This window comes from Amphiprion ocellaris, chromosome 18, assembly GCF_022539595.1.
Source record: "Amphiprion ocellaris isolate individual 3 ecotype Okinawa chromosome 18, ASM2253959v1, whole genome shotgun sequence".
Lineage (NCBI taxonomy): Eukaryota > Metazoa > Chordata > Actinopteri > Pomacentridae > Amphiprion > Amphiprion ocellaris.
This window is the reverse complement of record NC_072783.1, coordinates 22,793,263-22,820,134: the sequence shown is the minus strand read 5'-3', so window position 1 is coordinate 22,820,134 and position 26,872 is coordinate 22,793,263. Positions and strand designations below refer to the sequence as shown.

General features: G+C 41.6%; 2 protein-coding genes across 3 annotated transcripts in view; one reads left to right on the top strand and one right to left on the bottom strand.

Moving 5' to 3' along the window:
- shisa9a (shisa family member 9a) overlaps nt 1-5,873 on the bottom strand; it is a 73,450-nt gene extending 67,577 nt beyond the window's left edge. Inside the window, exons 1-2 of the mRNA XM_023267869.3 lie at nt 4,953-5,873; nt 4,158-4,264 (exon numbers count right to left, since the gene is read on the bottom strand). Of these exons, the coding sequence (XP_023123637.2) occupies nt 4,158-4,264; nt 4,953-5,467 (622 nt within the window). The 5' untranslated portion in view covers nt 5,468-5,873. The remainder of the gene's footprint in view (nt 1-4,157; nt 4,265-4,952) is intronic.
- A 4,339-nt stretch (nt 5,874-10,212) lies between these two features.
- The window catches only part of cpped1 (calcineurin-like phosphoesterase domain containing 1), a 77,043-nt gene continuing 60,383 nt past the window's right edge, over nt 10,213-26,872 (top strand). The window contains exons 1-2 of one of the 2 annotated variants that reach the window (XM_055004623.1): nt 10,213-10,414; nt 16,382-16,600. In XM_055004623.1, the coding sequence (XP_054860598.1) occupies nt 10,351-10,414; nt 16,382-16,600 (283 nt within the window). In that variant the 5' untranslated portion in view covers nt 10,213-10,350. The remainder of the gene's footprint in view (nt 10,415-16,381; nt 16,601-26,872) is intronic. The other variant, XM_023267874.3, reaches the window with a different exon arrangement.

Below are 26,872 nucleotides of genomic sequence, written 5' to 3'. Positions count from 1 at the left end.
TCATCAATAACTAATAAAGAAATGCTGCATTTCCCCCCCCAAAAATGCTGCATTTCTGACAATGCCATATGGGGGAATGAACAGCCTTAGTGGAGTATTGCGCTTTCTGAGTGCTTTTCTTGTTAGTACAATGGAGGCCAGTTATTCTCTCCTGTTTCTTGTCTCATTGCTAAAGTAGCAATTTGCTGGCTGTAGTTTCATATTTAGCATGCAGATATGACAGTAGTGTCACCTATAGAAGGGAAAAAATCATATTCCACAAATGCTGAAGTGTACCTTTAAATGGATGCATAAAAATGTCCGCTAAATGTGTCTGTGTGAGAATGTAAGTAAAGCGAATTAAGAAATGGAACAAACCCTTTCCTCGATGGTTTGGATCAAAGAAAGCGAGCTGTAGATACAGTGGGAGCTTTACTGTCACTCCAGCAGCCTATGAGTCTGAAAGACAAACTCAGGGATGGAACCTCAACTGTGCTTTTCTTGCCTGTTTGAACACAAGAACAGAAGCTGAGCTTCAAACGGAGCCCGAGCCGGAGTGACGCCTCACAGATAACTACCTACAGCTCTGTCATTTTCTCTTTCACAGCCTCTCTTTGCTTGTTTCTGCAGCCCGTGTGTAGGTTCAGTAGCTGAAGCGCTTCTTTCCGCTCTGACACTCTGCAATCAGATGTGACATGCTGAAGGCTCAGATGACAGCCGGGAAGACAAGGTCACACAGTCACCTACTTTTAACGAAAGATATGTACAACTCCTTTTGACAGGCCTGTGCTGCGCATAAAAACACATTTACACACTGCATGCACACTGTGCGCACGCATGTACCTCCATTCACACACACACACACACACACACACACACACACACACACACACACACACACACACAGTCACAAGGCGGAGCAGCAGTATTTTGCAGACAGGGCCTTTTCTCATGCCTGTGCAATCTCCGAAGCAATTACCTATTAAAATTTCATCCTTCCCATCTCAGAATGTTTAGGAAAAGATTATAACTACTGGGGAGGTAATTAAGCCTGCAAATGGTGAATTGAGTTGTGAATACAGAGCACTGAGTACATTGTGTAAGTGTGTGAGTGTGTGTTTTTGTGTTTTGTCTTAATCAAGTGCTGCCCACCTAAAGCTCTTTATTGTGATATGCAAAATGACGATTAGAGAACGACGGACGTTATTGGTCTGGATGACGTGTTCAGTGTTATAATTCACTATCAAGCATAACTGCTTTTTTCCAAATTTCACAACTACTCATTCAACAGAATGTGCAGTAAATGTAACAGTGAGATTAGCTGATGCTGTGGCGTAAGAATCCGAAGACTTTGAGTTTCTGGACTTCAAAACTTTAGCGAAAGTCACCTTGAATTAAACGCTAATGGCTCAAGACGTTTCGAGTCAATCCATGGAAGAGTGTAGCTCTAATAGCGCCTTAACGTGTCACATATGACAAATACGCAGCCCTGTCCTTCATCAGGGAGCGCTGCCATCAGGCTGGACGTTGCCACTGAGATCACTTGCCTCCCTTCTTTGTGCCGCTTCTTCTTCTCCTTCCCCGTCCTCCCTGTCCTCTTTTTCCATCCTTCCCATCTTTGTCTCTTTTCGCTCTTTGATGCTGAAGAGACGTGGGATTTTCAGCCTTTTAGGGAGTCAAACAAAGTCTCTGGGTTTTGAGAGGACATGAAAGTGTGTGAGCCTGCACCCAACTGGGGAATTTGTGAGTTGGCTGGTTTCTGGTTCACAAAGCAACAACAGCGTCCAGTTTTATTACGCAGTCTGTTGCAGGAAAACGCATTGGGACCTCTAACATGGCGAACACAGACCTCCGGCTTGTGTATTACTAATTGGTTCTCTGTATTTCTCACTTGTGTGGCCTATAATGATCCTGGATTATCAAGAAACAGAGGTTTTCTGTCTGTTTCACACCTCTGTTGGCAAATACATTTTCAAAATGATCAAGCAGCAGTGCTCGACGGATTCCTTTACAAACAGCACAGTCGCACAAGACCCAAAGGAATCTGCTCCTCTTTTATAAGAAGCACAGACCTGCCAGACTAGATTCATTGATGCCAGTAATAGGGGCAATCTGGCCATAAGCTATAATCAATATGCAGTTCGCACTAAAATAGATTTTCCAGCACAATCCCGCGCTACATCTGAACAGACTCCCTTTGTGTGCCCAAGCATGTGCGCAAGCGGCCCTTTTAACCCGACCACTTATCTTTACATTGCAATTACCACTCTCTTCACTCTTCCTCTCCATCTCTTCCCCCGTCATCTGTCCTTTGCATTTACAGTGACACGCCTAATGAAAAGTCACCTTGCCCTTTCCAGTCTATTTATCTCCGGTTAATCACTTAAAATAAGAATACCACGTCCATATCCGGCAAAAATCCATATCTAATTCTCCTCATCTCCCTACAAACCGTGATGAATCGCCTTCCGCTGTCGACCGACGGACGGACCCGTCAGCCAGTCGGGTGGCTGTCGTGGGAGTGATCCCGCCAGATCACAGAGGTTAATAACATTCCACATGATTACCCACAAGCCCCAGCATTAGGAGGTTCATGGGAGCAGGTTCCACATTGCAAATAATAATCGCTATTTCACAGCCATGTCCTCTCCGGCCACTTAGGTGATAGGCCACCCCGCTATCTCATCTCTCCCACACTGAGGAGAGGGGAAAAAAGACTTGAGCCGACCCTGACACCTACTGAAAGTGTTATTTATCTCCTTTCACGGTGGCAGATTTTTAAGACTCGTCCTTCCACCTTTCCATTTATTAAATGAAAAATAAATAAATAAAAATACACGCAACCTTTCCTTCTCCCTTCTACATGAGATGCGCTCTCGTCATGATGTTGATGGTGTCTGTGGGTGTAGTGCTTCATGCTGAGTAGGGTTATGTCACCTTGTCGTTAGCCAGGGGAGCTGTTGTAGGATTGCATATTTATTCCATTCTCACAAATAGAAGTAGTTATTCAATCCCCACCACCACCAACACCACTTCTTCCTTACATGTACACTTCCTGATTGATGATTTGAAACTCAACTGTGCAGAGTTTACAGATAATAAAAGGAATTTGGGGATGTTACCAGCGTTAAATGTGATTAAAATCTTTGCTGGCTACTAGGAAATTAAGTGAATAGTTCACTTTTTGTGAAAAAGGTACATCAAAAAGTTTAATGATTTTTCTTTGCCTTGCAACAAAGTGATGAAATTCACCCAAAAAGGCAAGATGCAGGCTGTTTGATGCGTTCAGCTGCAGTTAGTTGGAATACTACAAGATGCCATTCATGTATAGCTGGATAGTAACACATGAGACGAAGGAGAGACGCTCCTCTGTGCGACTGGTGATGCAACTTTGCCAGGCTGCTGTGCACTGAGCGCTACAGTATCTTTATATGTACCGTATGCTCTGGTCTGTACATATTTGTTCTTTGTGCGCATTCATGTGTTTGATCTTCGGTGTTAAAAACACAAAGAAGCCCGCTACTGTATCAGCCCACGGGACACAGCAGAAATAGATGGCATTCATAGTCTTTGTATTATACCCCCACCACTGCCACCCCCCCAAAAAACCCTCCACACAAACACACCACCACCACTTCCTCACAATCACACACACACACTCCCACTTTCCTCTTTCTTTCTCTCATTATATCATGTGGGCACGAACCAAAATAAAACACTGAATAACGGCTGGATTTGAAAAAGCGGGCTGAAAGAGACGAGCAGATCTTTCTCTTTCGAGCGTGTTATGAAATGGATGGATATCTGGCTGCTGAGAGATAAAACAAAACCCATTTGAAACAAAATAGGAACAAGCCTGCAGGGATGTGTGTTTTCTCTGCGCGCCTGCAACTGAATCTTTGAGGATTTTCTGACTCAAATATGAGTTTGGTTCCAAACACTTGAACCCAGCTGAGATTGACTGACTTGATCCCTGGACCCTTGCATCCTTACATCACTCTGAATGACTTCACAGCCTCTGACACCAAATCTGGACACACGCTTTTGTTTTGCTGACACACTCTCCGCCCACACTTCCGTATGCTGCTGATAAGTTACGCACACAGTTCACAGCAGCCAGTCCTAAACTCCCAGTGAAAATAAGAATCATTAAAAAAAAAGAAAAAAGAAAAACTCACGCAGGTTTGTGGCCCTGGAAACAAAGTGCTGCGAATGCATCCCAAGGGCCTCCTCCCCCCGATACTGCTCACCTGGACACCCGCCCTGCAACACACTGGCGACGGCCCTGTTAGACAGAGAGGAGAGGGGGGAGGAGAGGAGAGAGACGGGGAGGCGGTGGCGGATGAGGGGTGCAGACAAGAGAAAATGTGGTTAATTTAATTATTCACTTGGGCTACACTGGTGCACCTTTTCACGAGCCTGTGTGGTGAAGCAAAGTGGGGGGAAAAAGACTGACATTCCCGTGTGAGATTTGGTTTCGTTGTGCCGTTTCTGCTGCACACACCCTACTGGATGACACTATGAAGGCAAAGCGTCTCCAATTAGGCACACAAATGGAGCGCAGTGCCGCCTTTACTCCAGTGAAAGAAGCCGCCCCCGCCACATGACTGGAGCAGTGTTCTGTTAGACGCCACAATGGATGGATAGACTGGAGTGGAGGGCGCATGCAGCATCCAAGAGTCTTGCCACAGAAGATGTCATAAGTTGCTCTGGTTGCCTAGAAACCACATGCAGTGTGTGAAATGCGATGCGTTTAAGTAAAGCAAGTTGCGGCTTATTGCAAATGTTCATGTATTTTCGTGTTGTGCTTCTGATGCGCGCAGAGGAAAGGGAAGAACGACGCGCTCCGTTTCAGTGCGTGCGTAGGCTACTACTGCAAGTGTCTTTGTAAACAAGCGCTCAGAGAGAAGCAGGCAGAGAGAGGGAGAGAAGGAAGGCGGGAGGGAGGGAGGGAGAGAGAGAGAGAGACTTACCTGGACATGTTCTCTCTCTGAGGCCGGTGCGCTTTTTCCAGCCCCAGTTTGGTGAAAATCCCAACAAGAGCCATGATGGCCACTACTCCACAAATGATGTAAACTATTAAGTTCGTCTTGTCTTTGGTGCTGTCGTGAATCTTGTTCATCTTTTTGTAGGGGGTCTGCCCGGTCTTCATCCACACCGGAGTGTCATAATTTTTACAGGTGCTCTGGTCGAGCCGCGAGTGCTTGAAGGAGCAGCAGAAGCGGAAGCCACAGGTGCCGCAGCAGTACAGATAATTGCCCGTTTTGCAGATGAACGGCGGGTCCCACTGCCCCATCACGTCGTAGTAACCCCGACATTTGTCCTCCGTGTGTGGGGTCACCTCGGACACGCTCTCCTCCTCCCTGGAGCCGTTGGAGGTGGTGATCATAACGAATCCGCCGAGCAGTCCTGGCTCCCCGTCAGCCTTGCACACGAGAGCCATAAGTTTGAGCAACAAGAAGCCGAGGAGAAAGTATTTCCCTCTCATTGTGCCTCCGGTCAACTTCACGCAGAAAGGAAAAGACTTGGAGAGAGGAACAAAGGCGCACGGTCATGATATGCTGGAAAGTCCAGGAACATACATCCGAATGGCAACGCACCGTCATCCGCGCAGATGGACATCTTTACTCACATAGCATCATCCAAAATAAAAACGGGCAGGGAAAAAAAAGAAAGAAACTGGACTGAAGTTAATCTGACTGGCTGCTCTCTCTGCTGCACATCTATACGTCTTCCCCAGAAAGGCTTTGGCAGGCTCAGATTTCGCGTTTTTCAGGAGTGCATCACTTTACATATCCATCTGTGCGCTCTTACGCACAGGAGTAGGCAGAGACACAAGCCGCACCGAGGATGAGAGCGCAGTGAGCGAATAGAGGAGCCGAGGGTGGGAGCGCCTGGTGCGCAAAAGGAGAGGAGGAGGAAAACAGGGGGAGGGAAGGAGGGAGGGAGACTGCGAGGGCTGAGAGAGAGAGAGAGAGGGAGAGAGAGGGAGAGAGAGGCTTTATTGTGAAATATCATGATAAAAGCCCTGAAATACGCACATCACTATTCTGTTTTTGCGAGGAAAGACGTGGGAGCTCACCCCCCATTTTTGCCACTTTGTGCATTTTGCAGCCGTAGGTTGCCATTGTTTGAGAAATATCACAAGTAGCTTAATGTGTTACAATTGGCAGTGGCTGGCAGAGCTTCTAAGAACAGGGGATACATTTTGAAATAGAGCCCTTCACAAAAGATGTGACCCCGAAAAATAAAGCCTACAGATCCCAGGGGAGTTCAACAAAACACTATTGTTCTCTCAGTCATTAATGCCCATTAACACTCAACCTTTTGTTCAAATGTTTTGTTACCAAGTGGCACAACCACATAATAAGATAAGTAATGTGGCACCACAGGATATAAACCAGTTGTGATATAGTATCTGACTGGAAAATTGGTCTTCCAAAAACCAGGATATTTTTTGTCCAACCAGCTTATCTCAATCCCCACTTTATATAGGTGGAGTTACATTGGATATCTGGAGTGCTTCAAATGCATGTGATCACCGATACAGGTGGTGTGAGAAAAAAAACTCCCTCAAATGCCTTGTTGTGAGCTGAACTGCTGCAAGAAATCCTAAAATTAGATATAATTTCACCTGCAAATCATTAATTCTTCAAGGGTTTTAAACTGTGTGGAAGCATTAAAAGCAAGCACAGCCAGCAACCATTTAAAATATAAGTAAACCAATGAGATAAACGGTTTTTGTTCATTAATATGAAGAGCATAGATGGATCATGTGGTTACAACAGCCCCTCTCCATGGTACTGAAAGGCTGCAGCCTCTGTCCAAGGTCCTTCTCTTTGTGTGAACCAGGAGCTGTGGGTGACAGGAACATGGGATATGATGTGGAGGTGGCGGTTACATCGGGGGACTAAGGGGATACATTCCCTTAAATATTTAGAACATTTGTTACCCTCAGTACAAATATAAATACTATAAAAATACTATAATGTTTACTTATAGACTTCAACAGAGGTGGATCTTTTCTCTATAGTACATTGAGCAGATATGTCTGATGTGATCTGAGGGTGCACAAAGGTTTGAACATAAACAAGTATTTTGCTGAAATACACATCAGACACAGCTACAAAAGTTTGGGGTCACCCAGGCAATTTCAAGTTTTCCATGAAAACTCACACTAGGGCTGGGCGATTTGGCCTAAAAAAAAAAAATCCGATTTTTTCACAAAAAAATCCCGATTCACGATTTATCCGATTTTTTTTTTTTTTTTTTGCCCCCTACCTAATCTCTGCACGCGGGAGTCCAGTCTACTTTATGCAATTCAGCTGCAGCCCTCTCCAGGTAAACACACCGGATTGCAGCTGGAAATGCGCTGCATGTGGCATGCGGTTGCAGTGCGTTTCCAGCTGTGATCCGGTGTGTTTACCTGGAGAGGGCTGCAGCTCATTTGCATAGAGTAGACTGACTTCTAATTTATGCAAATTGCATGCGGCGTGCGGAGATTCCACGCATCGTGAAACTGTCCTCAAACTTCTAAACTAGGCATCGGTGACCTAAAACGAGGACAGATTCAGCTGCTGCAGATTATTTCTCGCTTCAAATGCTTTCAGAAATACGTTTCGCTGACGTGTTTTTGAAATAAAAGGGAAAGTTTGCGGCCGAGCCGCTGTGTTTATCCGACTCATCTGCAGGACTGTCCAGCTGAAAGCTCGGTGACGTCACCACGTAGCGGCCTGCTGTTGCTCAGCGCTGTCATGTGACCATGTTGTGGTCCGCTAGTGACCGCCGCCGTCCGTGTGATTTTCAGATGCGGTACGTTGCCGTGCGGGAAAATCGCATCTAGTGGACACGCGCCTTTAGATCTGCGCCGCTCGCCGCCATGTTGTTTGTGTATCAAGCGCGGGGGGGAGGGGGGCGCACTCTGAACTACGGGAGCCCAGTGGGAAAGCGTTGGTGGCGGATGTTAATGAGAAAATCGATTTTCATAAAAACAAATAGACATTAAGTACAAACTCGAATTAATCGATAAAATCGATTTATCGCCCAGCCCTAACTCAAACTTTTGTTCATGTGCTAACACAATTGTATAAGGGTTTTCTAATCATCAATTAGCCTTTCAACACCATTAGCTAATACAATCCAGCATTAGAACACAGGAGTGATGGTTGCTGGAAATGTTCCTCTATACCCCTATGTAGATATTCCATTAAAAATCAGCCATTTCCAGCTAGAATAGTCATTTATCAAATTAACAATGTCTGACTGTTTTTCTGATTAATTTTGTGTTATCTTCATTGAAAAAAACTGCCTTTCTTTCAAAAACAGGGACATTTCTAAGTGACCCTAAACTTTTGGACACACCTTCTCATTGAATGTTTTTTATTTAATAATTTTCTACATTGTAGATTAACACTGAAGACATCAAAACTATATATATATATATATATATATATATATATATATATATATATATATATATATATATATATATATATATATATATATATATATGGAATTATGTTGTAAACAAAAAAGTTTTAATCTTCAGCATTAATCTACAATGTAGAAAATAATACAAATAAGTAAAAAGCATTAAACGAGAAGGTGTGTCCATACTTTTGACTGGTTGTGAATATATTAGCTATTTTTTATTACTTATTTCCTCTATAGCACAAACTCACTTTAATCACTTACAATTTTACATACAGCGATGTATGGTTCTATTAAGATACATTTGAAAGCATATAGCTTCGACCTTTTTAGATGTTTTTTGTTCCAAAGGATAACAGAAAGCTTTAAGCTATATTTATTGCTGATTCATATAGCACTATCCCACTTTGCTCACTCACTGTTTTTACATGTAGTAATGTCTGGTTCTTTTATGATGTATGTTCTGTCCTGTGTCTTGTATTGTTGTTATGAGGACTGCAATTTCATTCCATTTTGCTTCTTATGGGTTGGGATGACAATAAAGTTGACTTGAAATGAACTACTAAAGTCCAGACAGTTATAAATTAATTAAAATGAATTAATTAATCATTGATGCCAAAAGGTGCCACATGCACATTTGAAGAGGTCACTTCCCCAAACAAAAGACACAAAAGAGGACAGAAGAGTAAATCATGCCTGACATGTGCGTGTGCTGACTCAGCAGGGATGATATTAAATGAGAAAAGTTAATCTTGGGGAATAAATATTTAAGAGCAATGCAGAATGCCCGAGAGCCTCGCTGCGTATTCTGTTATATTTTGAATGGTGCTTAATATTTGCGTGCTTCTTTACATGAATAAAGATGTTTCCACCCTAAACTGATTAAGAAAATGTGCAAATTAGAGCATAAAAATTCACCATGGTATGATACTGGAAATTTCCCCGAGGAAGACATGAAATCTACCCAAAATGTTTAGTCTATAGCCTAAAGCTTTAGCTGTCACTGGGAGCAGCTTATGTTTGGTGATGAGAGGAAAACACCTGATTATCATTTTACATCATCTAACTGTGGTTTGTGTAATACAATGAAAGTATAATTAGTTTTCTTAGTCATTTTCACATTTCCTACAGCACCCTCCGTAAACACTGAGCTTCTATGGTGTATAAAGGGCCACTCCAGAGAATAACACTAAATCAATAAGCATACTATATATTTTTTTAAATCTGTGTGTAAGTTACACTTAAGAAAGCAAGTGTGTTTATTTAGCACCTTATCATACAGGTCAATTGACCTGTATGATAAGGTGATAAGTATTGAGGGACTTTTGAAATCCATGGGTTATATCTTGCATACATTTTTTTATTAAAAGTAAAAAGAAATTAATGTTTTTATGTTCACTATGATCATGTCTTTAAAAATTCCGTAATTATTTATTATGGAAACAATCACTTATTAATAAAAAAAATGACTGGATATCACTAAAATGTCAACTAAATAACAATTTAATAGCAACCACCTTCTAATTAGCTAAACAATAATAAAAGGTTGCACCTGAAAAAAAATCAAACATTGCACATTACATTGACATATTAAAGTGAAATATTGAACCTGAAATTCACATATTACATGGTAGTGAAACTGATATGATGATACACGGCTAAATTTGAATGAAATAGTGAACTTTGAAGGCTTTGTCTGTTTTGATGTACTGAGACTGACCTGTTGGTAAATGGGTGCAGTCTGCGTTGCAGCCACACTGGGGGCCGCTGCAGCAGAAGTCACACACAACCAGCAGCAGGATGTGTAGTCGATCACCGATTGTCTCCAGTCCGAGCTAGCCGCGGGGACAGCTGGAGTCACACAGTCCATACACAACAGTCCCACCCGGAGGCACGACTCTCCAGTCGCACAGTAGTTTGCGCGGACAACCAGCTGACAGCATGGCTGAGAGTGAGAACATATTTCTCAGGGCGAAACACCGGACATTCAGTGGACTGACTGAAGGTAACCGACTTTCGTTAGCTTGTTTAGCCCCGCCGGCTAGCCAACTTATATGCTAACCTGCTAGCTAGCGATCCCTAACTTGGCAGTTAGACAAGTTGTTGTTGCTGGCTGCAGGTCAGCGGTGTGACAGAGCGAGCGCTGTCCCTGGACAGCTTTTTAGTAGCTTTATGTTAATAAACGTGTCGTCGCTGTCAATGGTAGTCAGTCAAGGTGATTAGCATGTTAGCTTGTGTTTACAAAAGTATCAGTAGGTAGTGTTGTTCTCTGATTCAGCAATGAATCAAATGAGTGCAGGAATCGATGACCGTAGTTGCTGGCTTTGCTCCAAGTGTTTCGAAAGCGCTCCACTTATCACAAGAAACACAGAGAATGGGGTAGTTTCGAAACTTAGTGTAGAATAATTAAAGTGGACAATAGCTCATACACAAGTTCTTATTAAAAGTCACGTTTGACTCCCAATGTGAGTCTTATTATGAAGCGTCCATCTAATTCTAACCACAGTCTTGAGCGTAAATCTTAAACAGAACTTTTTTTTGTCTCTGCCACTTAAAAGTTTAAAAAATAAGTGAGTTACATTTAGATTTTTAACTGTTAAAGTGCTCGGTTCAGCCCTGCAGCTGTGATATGAAGTGATTAAAATCATGATTAAAGTGCTGAGCTCCATTGGTGACAAATGAAAGTAAAGCATTGAACACCCGACAGTGAGGGGATCCTTTGGCTCTGTTATGCTGCTGGGGAATTTTACTGACACTGTCCATTTGTCCCCTTAGTGGAAAGAGATCACTGCAAATCAATACAAACCTGTTTTGACTGATCTCCTTCATCTTCTTATTTATCATTTCTATCCTGGTGGAAATACTCTCTTCTAAGATGACAGTGCCTCCATCTATAGGGTACAAGGGGTCACAAGAGGGTTCAATGAACGGTTTGATGAGTATGGAAATTATGCTAACCATATGCTATGGCCTTTACAGTCATCAGATCTCAGAATTGACCACCTACTAGCCTGTAAGGCTGAACAATTGATCAAAGTATTATGAAATATGGCCAAATGTACTATTAAAATCACTGGTGGTGCAGTGTTTTGTTAAAGGCAAAATGTGCCGCAAAATGCGATTAATGAAGTTTTATGGTGTCAGAAATTCTTTAGGCAGAAGGGAACGTGCTTGTTTGGTACAGAACACAGGTAAAATTACATTAATTGTTTTGATTTTTCAAGTGGAACAGAAATGAAAACATTACAATTCCTGCTAAAGTCAAGAATCATTTTGCAATTATGATATCAGTCACAAAAACCACAGTATAGTATGAATTGTTTTGCATATCATTCAGCTTTTTGAGAATTTGGATCGTTGTGTTACACAGCATTCTCTGCCACCATCGTTAAAACAGTACGTAGGAATATCTATTATGGTGTTCATCCCTCTGCCTGTGTAGGTTCAGAAACTTGGAGAATCAGTGTCAAGGTGCAGTAAAACTGGCAGCATGTATGACCGACGTCTTACTGAGACCCTTCATGTTGTTTTTCCTTTTATTAGTCACCTGTCTTTGTATGCATCCATCAGATTTTACCCCTCATCTCTGTTTGGTTTATCAGCACCTCCTACTGGAAACCAGCGAGTATTAAGAAACTAAGAAGAAGAAATTGAAATCTTCAATATTTTATTATTTGCCACAGAAGTAACCCCCCTTTGCACTTTAATCTAAAAACATGATTAGTTTTGTTTTAAGTGCACCGTTTGCCACCTGAGAAATCTGAGCGATTTATGCTTGAAGTTCAGCTCCTTGAACACAGCCTCATTAGACTGCTGCCTCTTATCTCCCGTCATGAGAGCATTGCTAGCATTTTTTTCCCCCATTTGTCTATGAAATAGTCACACATCTGACTCCAGAGAGAAACATTGTACTACAAAGTATGCTCAGTGGAAGAGAAACAACTCCAGGGTCTGCATGTGAGCTCCATGAAATGTTTATGGATTGTGTCTGTTCAAGGTACTGGCAAAGAAGATGCCTTATAACTCAGGAGCAGGAAACATGCATTGGGGGTGCACATGCACATTTACATGTTGTATATCAATGCATGCGCACCATATGATTTGCATACATTTCTTTATAAAGAAAATCTGCTTACGGAGGTGTGCGCATTGTCAGGTAATGAATTCTATATGAAAATATTGAGCTGAGGCGGAGATTCAAGGCAATTCTTCTGAGCAGCAGGAGTTTAAAATATGCTGATGAAAGTTTTTGATCAGTTTAAAAAACAGCTCCAGTTTGCATACTCTCAAGAAGTAAATACTGGTGAGATAAATTGGGTCTGTATGTACAACAATAGGAAGCTTGATTGTACACTACACTGATGCTGCTAGCTGGTTAAATTCATCAGTCCCCGCTGTGTAGTCATAAGTTAAGATCCATGTGAGGCTATTCTGGACGGAAAACATTCTAAATTCGATTGAAGAGATGATGACGATAATCAAAAAAGCAGAATATGCTTCCCCTCGTGATTTCATAAATGTCAATTACAAGTAGGGGATCATTGTAAAGCTTCTACTTGTCTCGTTCCCATGAGTAACACACTCTTTGTTGCTCTTTCTTTTGCTATCTTTGCTCAAGTTTCTCTGGAGGACAGAATTATCATAAACTCATTTGGGAGAGCGATACATGGAGAGCATGTTAAACACAGAGGATGCTGAGCAGCTACTATCCCCTGCTGAGTGTGAGTGAGGGGATTTGTGCAGAATGCAGATGCAGACTCTCAGTGACGGCAGTGCATAACTACAGTGGTGCTCCTTCCACATCCTCCGGAAGCTAAATGAGTGGAGCAGAAAGCTGTTGTTTACACCTGCTCTTAGCATCTGTCCACTTTTGAGCAACAGCAAGAGTCCATTTCCATATCGCTTCACTGGGCTTTCTCTTGTGTCCTCCATGTCATAGCTTGTTATTACCATCAGCCAATCCGCTTGGAGTGTCTGCTTCTGTTCTTTACATGGAAAGGCAGGCACTGTTTGCCTTGTTAATGAATATTTGAGAGTGATTAGATTGTAGGGCTCTTCTGTTGCATAATATCAGGATTATGTAAAACACTTGTTCGTTGCCATTCATTCTCCAACATCTAGCTCTTTTGTTAATTATTTAGCAGTGGTTACTCATGGAGTGAGCACGCACATCACTTCCCCCTCCTTCTGATCTTCTGTTCCCAGTCCTAAATCCTGATCACAGTGCTTTCAACTAATCAAGTGTTGTGCTGATTCCCAGAATGAATATGAGGACGTTTACATGAAGCTTTCACAGCAGGCCTTATACCATGGAATGATTAATACTGTGATGACACCAAATCTTTGAAGCTTTTATGCTTATGCTTATTATTACAATGTTTCTTGTTTTGTGGAAGCATCCTGTGACACACAGAAGTCCCAGTGTATGTTCTATAATATTTTCACTGCACTACCATGCCATCAGACAGCTCTTTCCAACGAGTAACTAAAGCCTTTATATCGCCGTCTTCAAAGCCACCAAACTGTATTGACAAAAACAATGATTTTACCTCACAGAAGACAGGAGTTACTGATTCATCACTGTTAAAATGCGGTGCTTTAACACCTTAGTTTGAAACCAAACTATGGTACTAAAACACCAAAGTCACACAGCAACACAAAAAAAACTAACTGATTGGGGCAGCGACAGACCAGCAACTCTTGTGTTCTGTGCAGTAGAATTACTGTTTTTGTCCAAGAAGTCATGGGGTGTTGAAGAGAGCATTGAGCGATGTAAAAGCTTTCGTTTCCCTTTGGAAAGAGCTCTCCAACAGCAAGGTAAAGCAGTGCAAATGCTCTAAATGTGGTCTAGACTCAAGCCTTTTTCTAAATGGCTAAAATAGGTTTTGCTGCTGCCCCCGTTCACAACAGTTCAACGCTTAGCCGTCCTGGTCCACCTGGCTGCCATCTACTGTGGGTAATACACTGACTGTGGATAAGTACCTAATACAACCCTCGTTCAAATAAACCCAACTATCCCTTTAAGTTCAAGTTAAACACTGAGAAACCATTTAAAGCAATTATTGAATGAGTAAATTAATTTTCAATATTTAGTTAATTCTGTGATATCTATGGCAATATCAGTTCTCTCAATATGGCTCATTCGTTATCTGTGCCACTAGAAGGCAGTACATTGAAAATACAGCACCAACACCTTATCTCATTTTTGATGGAAGCATGTGCATGTTTAAACAGTCAGCAAATATTTACAACATAATCATTCATTTAGAGCAGGGGTCTCAAACTCAATTTACCTGGAGGCTGCTGGAAGTAGAGTCTGAGTGAGACTGGGCCGCATCAAGTATTCCACAAAAAAAGGGTTTCAAGTATTTCAAAAAAGTACAACTAATCACAGCTTCTCAGTCTTTATCGTTCACAATTCTTCAACATGAATGTTTATTCAGAACATGAACAGTTCTTCAGAAATGAGCAGTTCATCAGAACATAGGCTTCTCTTGCCTACTCCTTGCTGCCAGAGACCTGGCAGCACTTCCTCTCATGCAGCTCATCCACATTTGGCTTGAGGGAAGAAGCAGTTGAGACCCTCAGTGTGGCTTGAAGATGTTCCCATAAGCAGGGACTATAGTCCCAGACGCAGCAGTCATGAGTTTGAATCTAGCTCGTGGCCCTTTGCTGGAGATCCTTTGCCACTTTCCTGTCTCTCACTGCTGTCTTGTCAATTAAGCCAGGGGTATTCAACTAAAATTCCTGTCCAGTCAGAGAAAATGTGTTGAAGCAAATGTCCGGAACATCATAATGTGTAACTTGAATTAGTGTGATATATGTTGATGTAACCTAGTAGTTATATTAGCATCTGCGTGTAATCAATAACTGTCAAATCAAATAAATTCAGTACAGATAAAGAACATTTAGACAACATTTATTAATAATGTTTTATATAACTGTACATCTCAAAATAAAGTGCAGAACTTGAAAAAATAATGAAAGAACAACCTGAACCAACTTATATACATTTGTAACAATACCTAAATCTCAAAAAATGTAAACAATTGAACACTTTTTTTCCCTATCTTATGTCACTCTTTTATATCCCCTGCTGCTTAATGAGAGAACTGAGCTGCAGCTTCCCCTGCCAGTATTTTGAATCGTTTCCTGAATGGTCCTGGAACGATATTTATTTTTGATTATGTTCATAGTTGAGAAAGCTGCCTTGCAGCTGTATGTCTTTTTTGTCTGTTCTCCTCTCATCTGGTCTATCCCTCGCATCTCAACTGTTTTCTGAACGCACTCGCAGAGCTGCGATGTTTAGTGCCTGCAATGCAGAGACTTCATTGGCTGTGAGCTGATACCCAATGCTGTAAACACTGGAAAAGCTGCGCTGGTAAAGTGGAAGCGACTCCTCAAATTTAAAATTCCATTGCAATTTACTGATGACAGGTCTGGGCCGTCTTAAAAAAGATGTGTATCAGAAAAAGGTGAGGGCCGCACTAACACTAAACTTCAATGTCAAGTAGGTGAGTTTGATTTAGAATGATGTTTCTGGCAGCCTGATAAACCTGCAACCAATATTCACATACCTTTAGCTTTATTTTAACCTCTACCAAGTCTTGGTGTGGCTCTGTAGCTGCTAAACTCTGAACTCTGTCTACCAGCTAAGCCTATTTATTTGTCTTGCTAAATGCTGAATAAGTAGTGTACAGAAACTGCTTGTTATATTGTAAACACTGCAGTTGGAGGCTGTAAAACCAAAACAGTTAGCTGAAAGAAGCTACAATGTCCCACATGGTCTCCATTAGTGACTCATAGTTGATTTAGGAATGTTGATTAACAGAGTTATTCTTATTTGCATCTTGTTTCCATATGGTCTAACAACATGTAAAATTGGCGATGCAGCTTTAAATGAAGCTGTATTACATTGTGATCTTGGTATTAACCAACACTGTATGTTCATGATTGTCTGTTTATATTCCAGATGCACAGTGTGAGTGGAAGGGACCATTTTGCTTCATCCAAGCTGCAGACCCCCAGCTTGGCCTGATGAAGGCCTGGAGGGATGGCGACTGCGATGGCGGTGGGGAAGAATGGGCCGAGGAAGTTGAGCTCACGAAACAGGCTGTGGAGGCTGTTAACCAGCTCAGACCAAGGCCGAAGTTCATGGTGTTGTGTGGTGACCTAGTCCACGCCATGCCGGGTAAGTTTTGAGGATGGAAAACAAACACACTGCACTGCAGATTCTTTAGAATTGTTTTAGGTCTCAAAACGAAATGAGACTATTACTGCTGCAAACTCTGGTCAAAGTGAAGAGATTGTTTTGTCAGTTTATCACATAGTAAGGTCTTTCTTATCAGTCATTTTTAAAGAGTTAAAATATTTCTATCTAGTAGCTCTCAACAGGTGTTTAGGGGAAACACCAAGTGTGGGTCCTGCTTTTGCTTTTAGCTTTACAGAGAGATAAATACATGTTGGGCTCTGAAGCTTGCAAGGAAACCACAACAGCAAGCACTTACTACTGAAAACAAGCCACAGCAGTGGAGAGGTTCCCAGCGGACACAGCACCGTATGGACAGTAAAAACAAGATATTGGCATCCGCCAGCGGTATTGCCAATTATCCACTAATGTTTTAGGACATAATGTGAACTCACAGATGGCAATTGCCTGAAACTGAACTCTGCTCATCCTCTTTAAGTCAGACCAAATGATACAGCAGTGGTCCCGTAACTTTTATCTCAAAGCATCTGGTACCACAAGCAGGCTCGCGCAAATGCTGCACCTTTTTTCAATCACTCTCTCCTAAAGTACAGATAACAGCAAACTATTTGTAAACACAAGCTGTGATTTCATGCACTATGCACCATTTCACCACTCCATTTGTTTTATGCCTGATTGATATTCAACAGTTGCACACTTTTATTCCCTTTGTGATATGGAACAGCAATTGGCCAAGCACTCAAAGAGCAGAAGTTATATTCAGGGAAATTCTGTTTCACCTTGTCTAAATAGACAAGGTTGCAAATTCTTGTAGAGCAGTGAATGTAGAAATCAGAAACACTGCTGTGGAGATGGCTTTGCAAGATACAAAAAAGCATGATTTCTGAGCTTCTTTTGAATTTGCCTAATGTTTTTTGTAGAAATGTACAGCAGAAATCACAAACTGTCCAACCTGATGAATCTCTGCAGTGGCTATAACCTGCAGTTAAATTTTCAAGGAGGTAACGTCAAATTAGGTTGTTACTTAGACATACCACAAACAGAACTGAAAAATTCAGCTTAACCACTGGATAGTCACCACCTTTGCATCATAAGTTGAAAATTCACTGGCGACCACAGCCCAGCCTTCACCAACAGACACTGTGGATGCTGCCAAATGCCTTTCACCTCTCAACGCTTGCCTGCCTTTGCAAGATGAAATGTTTTCACTTCAAGATGATTGCTCGATTATTACAGCACCCCAGAATACAACCAAAATGGTCGCATATGCGACTTTTATTTGAGACTGTGCAAGGTAAAATTTTAAGTGGTCGCGTTTGTGCGAGTGAATGATGATCATTTAGCTGTTTTGTTACGATAGCTTTTATTTCCTCTGTGGCTATGTCAGTCTGTTCATGTCTGATGCCTAAAATGAGCTATTGAGCTGTTGTACGTTCCTCAACCAAAAATGAGGAAAGAGGAGGCAGAGAGGGAGAGCTGCTGAGCTAGCCACTTACAATGGCTAGCTCAGCAGCGGGATTGCTAAATTAAATAATTATTAATCACAATCATGATTTAAGCTTCTACCCACTATATGAAAACGATCAACTGCAGTCTTTACATGTAAAAATGTGCTCCACTCATAAACGGCGTAGTGCACTTATGTGCGCTGTTTTATCCGCTCATAGAAAACAGCACATGTAGATAAAATGGCTCAGTTTCATCCTGGACAAATTTGACATTAAAACTAGGGCTCGACCGATTTATCAGCCGGTCGAGTAAATCAGTCGATTATGGCCCTAATTACAACACCTGATTTTACTGTTTTCAAACTAATATTTGCTTACACAACTGTCAGAGCACACCGCAGCCATCTAACAGCATATACCATAGCCTGCACTGTGAGGCATATAGGGAACATCGATAAATTGTTATATCTACTGATAAGCAGATTTACAGCTAGTGAGGTCAGTGACCAGGTGTGAGGGGCGACCAACTGACAATGGCAGTCGCAGCTGTGCGACTAGTGAAAAAGGTAGTCTGGAGCCCTGCATTACTTAAATTATCAACATATCTGTGATACATCCCACATTTTCTCTGATGGTTCAATATCTAATGGTGATGTGTAGAAGTCAGACAGCTCAGCAATGTTAAATGTGGCTACACTCACTCTATTTTCAGTCACAGCTTTAGTTTTTGACTTGCCCAGCATGAGATGACTTTGATTAAGCAGGAAAGCTGCTCTAAAAGTAGCTGTTAGGCCAATGTCAAATATATGTTTCATAATAGTACAATGTTATAAGAGTGTTGGTGACTGAAACCTTCAAAATTTGCTGCTTCTGTCATACAGGATTCCAAATAGATCCAGTGTGATGTGTATGGCAGAAATGATTAATTCTGACCGCAGTGCAGCAAGTAGAAGAGGTTTGTAGCGACCTGCATATTTGTATCTCTGGTAATAACAAACAGCACTTGCCAAAAAAATGTGTACACATGTAGACTGAAGTATATCTTGAATCTTCAAACCTACCCCACAGTGCTCATTATGACCATTGCTGCAAATTGTTAAATATGTTTTTAGCAGAAGCAGAGCAAGTTTTCTGACATTCATCAGTCTTTAAAGAGAATGCAGTATGTCTGATATACATAATGATTCCTGTATTCTCAGCTGCCCTATGAAGCAGTGTTAATCTAATTAGTACACTCGGTGAAGAACATCGGCTTTGGGAGGGTTCAGTCACACAGTATTTCTCACTGAGGTAGGTTTAAACATTAGCCGTCTCCGTTTGCCAGCCAAAGTGTGTAAACAACGTATTCCCATATGACCGCAGCTGACATTCATCTATGGAAAGCAAAGGGCTTGTGGCTATTCTCAGTCTGATGCTGATGAAGATTTTACCTTTTGATCAAACCGGGCAGATCTTAAATTCCTGTCCAATCCTAAAAAATCTGTATAAGATAGCCGCTGGTGTGTTCACAGGTACTGCATCAGCTTCAGCTGGGAGGCAGAAAAGTTAGCTGTCTATCCTGTCCGTAAAGTTCAGTTTATAAACATCAGAAATGGTGTGACGGCAAGCAACATTTATCTATTAAAGCACCTGGTTGCCTTCGAGATATTTGCAGGACGGTGCTATTTTGTTATTTTGAAAATTTTAAATGCTTCAGTAGAAGACTACTACTTGCGGATTTTGAGAAAATGAGACACTTTATTCCATCATTTAGTTTGTGAATAATATCTATCTAAAGCGTTTGGTGGTTTCTCTCCATCCATCTCATTGTGGCAGTTAATCATATTAGATGTCTTGAAATCGGAACCGCAGGCCAAGTTCTTTTGCCACAGTGGCAGCTTGTTTCCCCAATGCACCAGATGCTTTCGCTGTTTAGCCAGACAAATAGATTTTCAGAACAGAAATCGAGTTTGGAAATAGCTGGTTACCTCCTGAAATGACTGGTTGAGTAAACAAAATAATCCATTTGCTGGTCATTTCCCACCTTGTTTGAAGCAGACACATTGTGTTTGACTCATGCTGTGTTCCATTGTGCTCCCCTCTGTTTGTCTGTTTCTCTGTTTCAATAGTGACAGAGATAGGATGATTAATACTACATAACATATAAATATAAACAAACCCGTTTTGCTCATGATGCAGAACACCTTTTGAAGCTGTACACAATATGTTCCAGTAGCACAAGACCATGACTGTACGGTGGCAGGTATTAGTGGCAAGTGGATGCTTTTACTGAAGTAGCTGTAATGAGCTGTAATGAGTGACTGTGGGGTGGTGTGCATGTTTTTCAAAGTCCAGATGGCTGATTCTATCACAGGGTAAGAGGAACGGGCAGGCAGGACCCACTGCAGAGTTAATGTGCAGCAAAAAGAGCCGCGAGTCGCCAACCAATGCAAACTACCTTTGCATGACAATTAGGGGGCTAGCAAGAGGTGGCTGCCTGGCTGACTGAAGGAATGGGCTCTGGAAGAGAAAAGAAGTCAGCAGGAAAACCTGTCTGTCTCCATCTCTGCGTGTTTTCTCTGTCAGTACCCTGTTAATCTGTTGGATTTAATCATGATGAATGTTTCCCTGGCATCGATTCTGAGGACAAAATAAGATATTAAACAGAATTAGAAAATTTTGTTATATGTGGTGCTGTGTGACATCTGTAAAATGTCCTTGGCTCCCTGTTTCTAAAATTTGACTCAAGGCAAACTATTCATATTCAACACATATTTGGCTTGGCTTAGTCACAGTGCAACTCTTGCTTTCCTCCCTTCCTTTCTGGGTCATAATGACCACCAATTTTAGCAGCACAGCCACAGTCATGAACACTCCTGGAGCTGTCTCTCCCTATCATCTAAGAGTCTTGCTGTAGGCATCCAAGTATCCTTATCATCTCCATGACTGCTCCATTTATACAAAAACATGTCGGCCATCCATTTTCCACCACCCTCTCCCTGTCTCCCTCCGATCAGTCGCATGCAGAGGTCGAAGCGAGATCTATTTCACATGCTGTGGGACAGTAGATAGCGTAAGCAAGGGGCTTAAACCCCAAGGCCTTGGGGACCTTTAAACACTGCAACGTCAGCCCTTGTTACTGTCAGCACCAGCAGAGCAGGTTGTGTGTGCCATCCTCATTACTCGCCACGTCCGTCACTTGCCTGGCAACTGGGCTGCTGCATCGTTGGGGAGGAGGGAAAGGATTTTATAGCCGGAGCTGCTCCTTCCTTCTCTGGGCTGACATTTCCCCTTAAACTGTTTATTTACTATACAGAATGAATGGGTGGCGGCCAGGGGAAGCTTGCTGTCAACCGGCATTGTTGACACTGCTGCCTGTCGGCGACAGGAAATTGGCAACTGTATTTCTGTTCCCACGGATTTCGCTCTATCTCTCCTCTCCATTGCTCTCACATTCTCTTTTCCTTTCTGTCTCTTGTCTCTATCATCTGTCTTTTCTCTTTAGCAAACTACTGCAGTCACATGCCTCATACCTTATTTTGACAACCTTCATTTGCAAGTCTGACACCATACACAAACAAGGTAATTTATTCTTGCCGCTGATGAATCTATACAAATTGTCCATGTGAATTCAATCTAGCGTTGAGGAGTCAAAGGTTGTGTTTGTTCCTGTAATTGTTCTGAAAAAACAAAAGGGTCATCGTGTTTGTCTGTGTCACATATGAGCTTTACATTTAGATTTAAAGGCAGAAAAACTGTACGCTAAGTAGTGATGACTTGGTGGTGATCAGAGGCGCTTATGTACACAAGTTTGCGAGGAACCCTGATGAACTCAAAGGCATTCATTTGCATCCCATCACAGCAGTCCACAAGGAATACCCCCTTCCCCAAAACTAAACAATCTTAGGTCAGGGGAAAAATGATAAAGAAATGTTGGCCAGTGTTTGCTCCCAGAGCATCACGTCATCCAGACCTTCACTGATAGAACGTTCATTGATCCCAATTCCCCGTTTCCTCTCTCCAGTCCAAGCAAAACCCCCAAGAGACGCTTTCTCATCTCAAGGACTTCCTTCAATCTCGCCTCTCTTTTTCCTCCCTGTCTCTGCCCCTCCTTGCCTCCCTCCCTCATTTTCACTTTCTTGTGTCTTCCTCTCACTTACTTTCAAAGCTGACAAATGAAGAGGATAAAGAGCGGGGGGGTGGGGGGCAGTAGAGGGAGGGGGGTGAGGGAGAAAACGAGCGAGATAGAGAGCTGATTAGATTAGAGGAACATGCTGGACTTGACACTCTCCTAATGAGCACTACAAAGGATTCAAGCTGTGTCTCAGGGGTTTCGTGAGGGATGTTACGCATGATACAGCAGGGAGAAGTGTTTAAGTACGTGTTTGCATCTACATGTGTGTAAAACTCATAAAGGTGAAGTAAAGGTTACCTCAGGACTTCCCTGTCCTCTCTCTGTAACTGTGGAAAGCTGCCATTGAAGGGAGATAAAATAAGCCTCTCTGTGGGATTCTGAAGCAAAGGGGAGGAGAGTTTGTAGGAGACACTGCCTCGGGAAAATTTGTTTTTGGGACGCGTGGAAGCATTTTGGACTTTTTTTTGGAAGTGGGTGGGTGAGTGTGGAGGTTTTGTGTGATTTTACCGACCGATTGATCCAGTAGCTTGTGGGCTGGAATGGATTTCTTTGGAGGTTTGGGACTACTAGTGTAGAAGTTTTGAAATATCTCCCAGGAGATATATAGCTTTGAATGTCAGTGTGTAAAGATCCTCTTAAGACCAATTCATGGTTTTCATATCTATGGAAAAGGCAGACTGACATAAATTCATTTACATACTGCAGTCTGGGATTATTTGGACATACTTCACACACATGCACAAAACATTATCGTGATTGACTACTGACAGCAAGAAGAAGAGATGCTTTGATGTTTGTGTTTGCATGAAACAGCATGAAAAACTCTAAAAAATGAAAACTGCATTGAATTATTCAATGAAAGGGGTCATGGGTGTAAATTTAGGGCAGAACTTTTAATGGATTTCAAATCAAAATTGTAATTTTAAAACAATACCAGTACTAAATTACAAAGACTTCACTTTAGGATAAACATTATGCAGTGTGTCTGTTCATGGATTTAAACTGTCACATGTTCTAGTCATCCTCCTTGTATTATAGTCAGGCTTTTGATTGTATCTCGTGGTAATACTGACATGATCACGTTTTAAATCTATTATACAGTTAATACTAAACTGAAGCTTAATTTACAAAATTGTTTTGCAAATCAGATCACAATACATTTCAGGGAAAAATGCATTTAGATATTTTGCACAAATCTTACAGTCCTAATGTGGAAAACACTGCATTCATCCTGACATTTATATGGTGCATGAAACAAGCATCCACTTTAATTTTCTGGAACATGCACATTTGGCGTACTTGTTGTACTGACCATCTGTGTGGTCTCAGATTTTGGCCGGTACACAATGGTAAACCAATCATCCATTTTTGGTGACTTATCCGAGTCCAAGTTGTTGTGGCAGTTTACTAAACATAGTAGTCTAGACAATTTTCTGGATTAGTTCTTTCCAGGCTTAACCCGGTCCTTCCCAGATCCTCACACCACCAGGCTATTTTGCTGGAAAATTTCTCTTCAGAGCTTCCCTATGATGTTTTAGTTCTTCAGACTATCTCATACATACCTGCAAAATAGTCAGCTTTTGTTTTTAGTGTAAAACATTTGTGTAAATTGTGTACATCCAAGATGGAGGGAGGGGAATGCTTATCATCTGTCTGTGTCTTGCTTGTGGCCACTTCCAGGGCTGTGCTCTGTGACTTTAGTGCCTGACAAAAGTAAGAGGGAAGTACAGCTATTTATTATATTTGATAAACTTCAGCTGTGTTTTTAAGCGGGATCTTGGAGAAGATAACCCTGTCATGCCTGAACATGCATTCTTATGTGCACAAAATGAAACTTGCACTTTCCTACAGCAACCTCTTTGAGGACCAGCTCACCAAGTATATGTGCGTGATGGTAATACTCAAAGGTGCACGTCATTTTCAAGCAAGACAGTGATTATCTAGTCCAGGGATCACTGACTGGTGGACTGCGGTCCGGATCCGGACCCAGACGCCATCTTTTACGAACCCCGATCTGTAAGCAGTAAATTGCAATGGGATTTTAAAGTTGACAGGTCGCTTCTATTTTACCGGTGCAGCTTTTCCAGTGTTTACGGCATTGGTTATCAGCTGAGGAAACGCACAGACCGATTACGTACGAGTTCAGCCATCCCACGTGACGCTACTCAGCCAATGAAGTGGCTCTGGGTGGGAGGCGCTAAAGCTCTGCGTTCAGAATACAGTTGAGAGGCGAGGGGCAGACGAGATGAAGACAGGCAAAAAAGAAAAATAAGTAAAGTGACACTGAGAGGAAGAAGCTTTCTCAGCTATGAACATAATCAAAACTAAATGTTGTTCCAGACTAATCGATGAGCTCCAAATGTGTTTGAGAACGACCCTGACACCATTCAGGCCACGATTTAAAATACTAACAGGGCAAGCTGCAGTTCAGTTCTCCCATTAAGCAGCAGGGATATAAGGGGAGTGATATAAGACAGGGAAAAAATGTAAAAGTCTTCAATTGTTTACGTTTTTTAAGATTTTGGTATTGTTAAATATGTATTTAAGTTGGTTCAGGTTGTTCAGTCATTTTTTCAAGTTCTGCACTTTATTAAAGATGTACAGTTATGTCAAAAGTTAATAATAAATGTTGTCAAAATGTTTTTGAATCATACTGAATTTATTTGATTTGAAGGTCAGTTATTGATTATATGCAGATGCTAATAAAACTACTGGGTTACATCAACATATATCACACTAATTCATGTTCGACATTATGATGTTCCGGACCTTTGCTTTAATACATTTTCTCTGACTGGACCTCTTTGAATTTTAGTTGAATACCCCTGATCTAGTCAATGATTAGTTATGTGTATGCAAATCTCTCAGTAAATAATAGCCAAGTATTTATCATCTGAGGAAGACATTTGAAATGGACCTGAAGCAGCAGATGAAATTAATAATAGTATCATTATCAACTTCTTTTTAGACCGACAGATGGAGGAAACTGTGTAAAAGAGGCAGGCTGCCTCAGGTGTGATTCTGTGGTAACAGCATATGGCTTACATGGCTCAGAGGTTAGGAGGACCCCTTAGTAGTTTTACTTGAGACCCCAGGTAGGTTAGGCCCAGCTCTGACTAGGGCTGTACCCATCTTAGAATTTTGCCAGTCGAATGAGACTTCTTTAGCAGAGTATACCTAATTCTTTTCTTCTCCTTCATTAAATATAAAAAACAAAAAAACAAACAAGAGTAAACTAATTATCAAAGCTACTTAAACATAGTGGTTAAAAAACTCAAATTTCAATAAAATGTGCTTATCAAAACAAGATGTGTTCTTGCATTATATTCTTGAAATGCTTCCAGTGGCTTCATTTATGCATTAAAATCCCTTCTCAGGGAGATTACACGTAGACCTCCCTACCTGATTTCTAGTTCTTATCTTGTCACCGTCTTCAGTAGTCTAAAGTTTGCAGGTTGGCTCATAACTTTAAGCAGGTACACCCTGCAAAATACACTTATTTCAGCCACTTCTGTCAGCAGTAAACCTGTTGATCTTGAACTTTTCAATACATTTTTAGTCCATGATCCAGTCTACAGATAATCTCAGCTGGGCTTGGTGAAGTTTTTGTTCTATGTACAATATGTGAAAGCTGTGACGTCTCCCTCTTTTCTAATGAAGTGGTGATATGGCAGATAAGGAAGCAGGAGGCAGGATCATTGGTATTGATTATTCTGCTCTTCTGGATGAAATTCTAATTAGCTGATGAATCTACAGGCAGTGCACCTGCACAGACTGACCATGTGGCACATTGTAGTGAAAACCCAACATCATCTTCAACAGATTTAATCTAAACATTTAATGAAACCATTGTAGCTGATGTCAGAAAAATCATTCTTTCGGTTACGTTCAGCGGGAAACAGCATGTTTTATTGTTATGGTGATAATTCACAGAGTTTCACAGCTGAAAATGTTTGCTGTGAATTCCTTCCCACTCATGATTGACAGTACAAGGATACTGTGTTGTAAGTGTGAAAGGCTGTATGATACATTTACTATGACTTCATTCAAACCTTGTCACAAACTCTAGGTGCCACATCAGCACAATTTGTCTGTACACGCCAAACTTAGTCGCAAATATCGAGGTCCCCACACATCAGAAATACACTGGTTTAAGTGTAGAAAATGTATGCGACAGCAAGACCCCACGCACCAAGTGCAGTGTCGACAGCCGGTCTTTAAAGGAAATTGAGAGAAGTGCTTACAGTGTTGGACAGGCTCAACGAGAACCTGCCAGAGTCTCCTGTCAGGGTTTGAGAATCAGTGTTGCAATCTCATTAAATGAACAAGGCCTTTCAGTCAGAGCTGCAGAGAGAGCGGAAAGCAGCATTGTGTTTTTATTTGCGTATCCCCTAGTCTGTACATGTATATTGCTTATTCCAAAAGAGGAAAGCAGGGCAAGAAAATGTTTTCATTAAAATGTACTGTGTTCCATAAAATGCTTGGGATGCTTCATTATTTCTTATACATGAGAAATCATGATCACAGATGAAATAATTTTACCTAAAATATTGATTTACTCTTGTATGTTTTCTGTCTATATTCTCGTTGATATCTGGGATATAGCTTCACATTACTATGTGATAAAAGACCAATGTAGACAGATAAGCATAAATCCCATTTTACGGTGAAGCAGCAGGAGGGCGATCATGG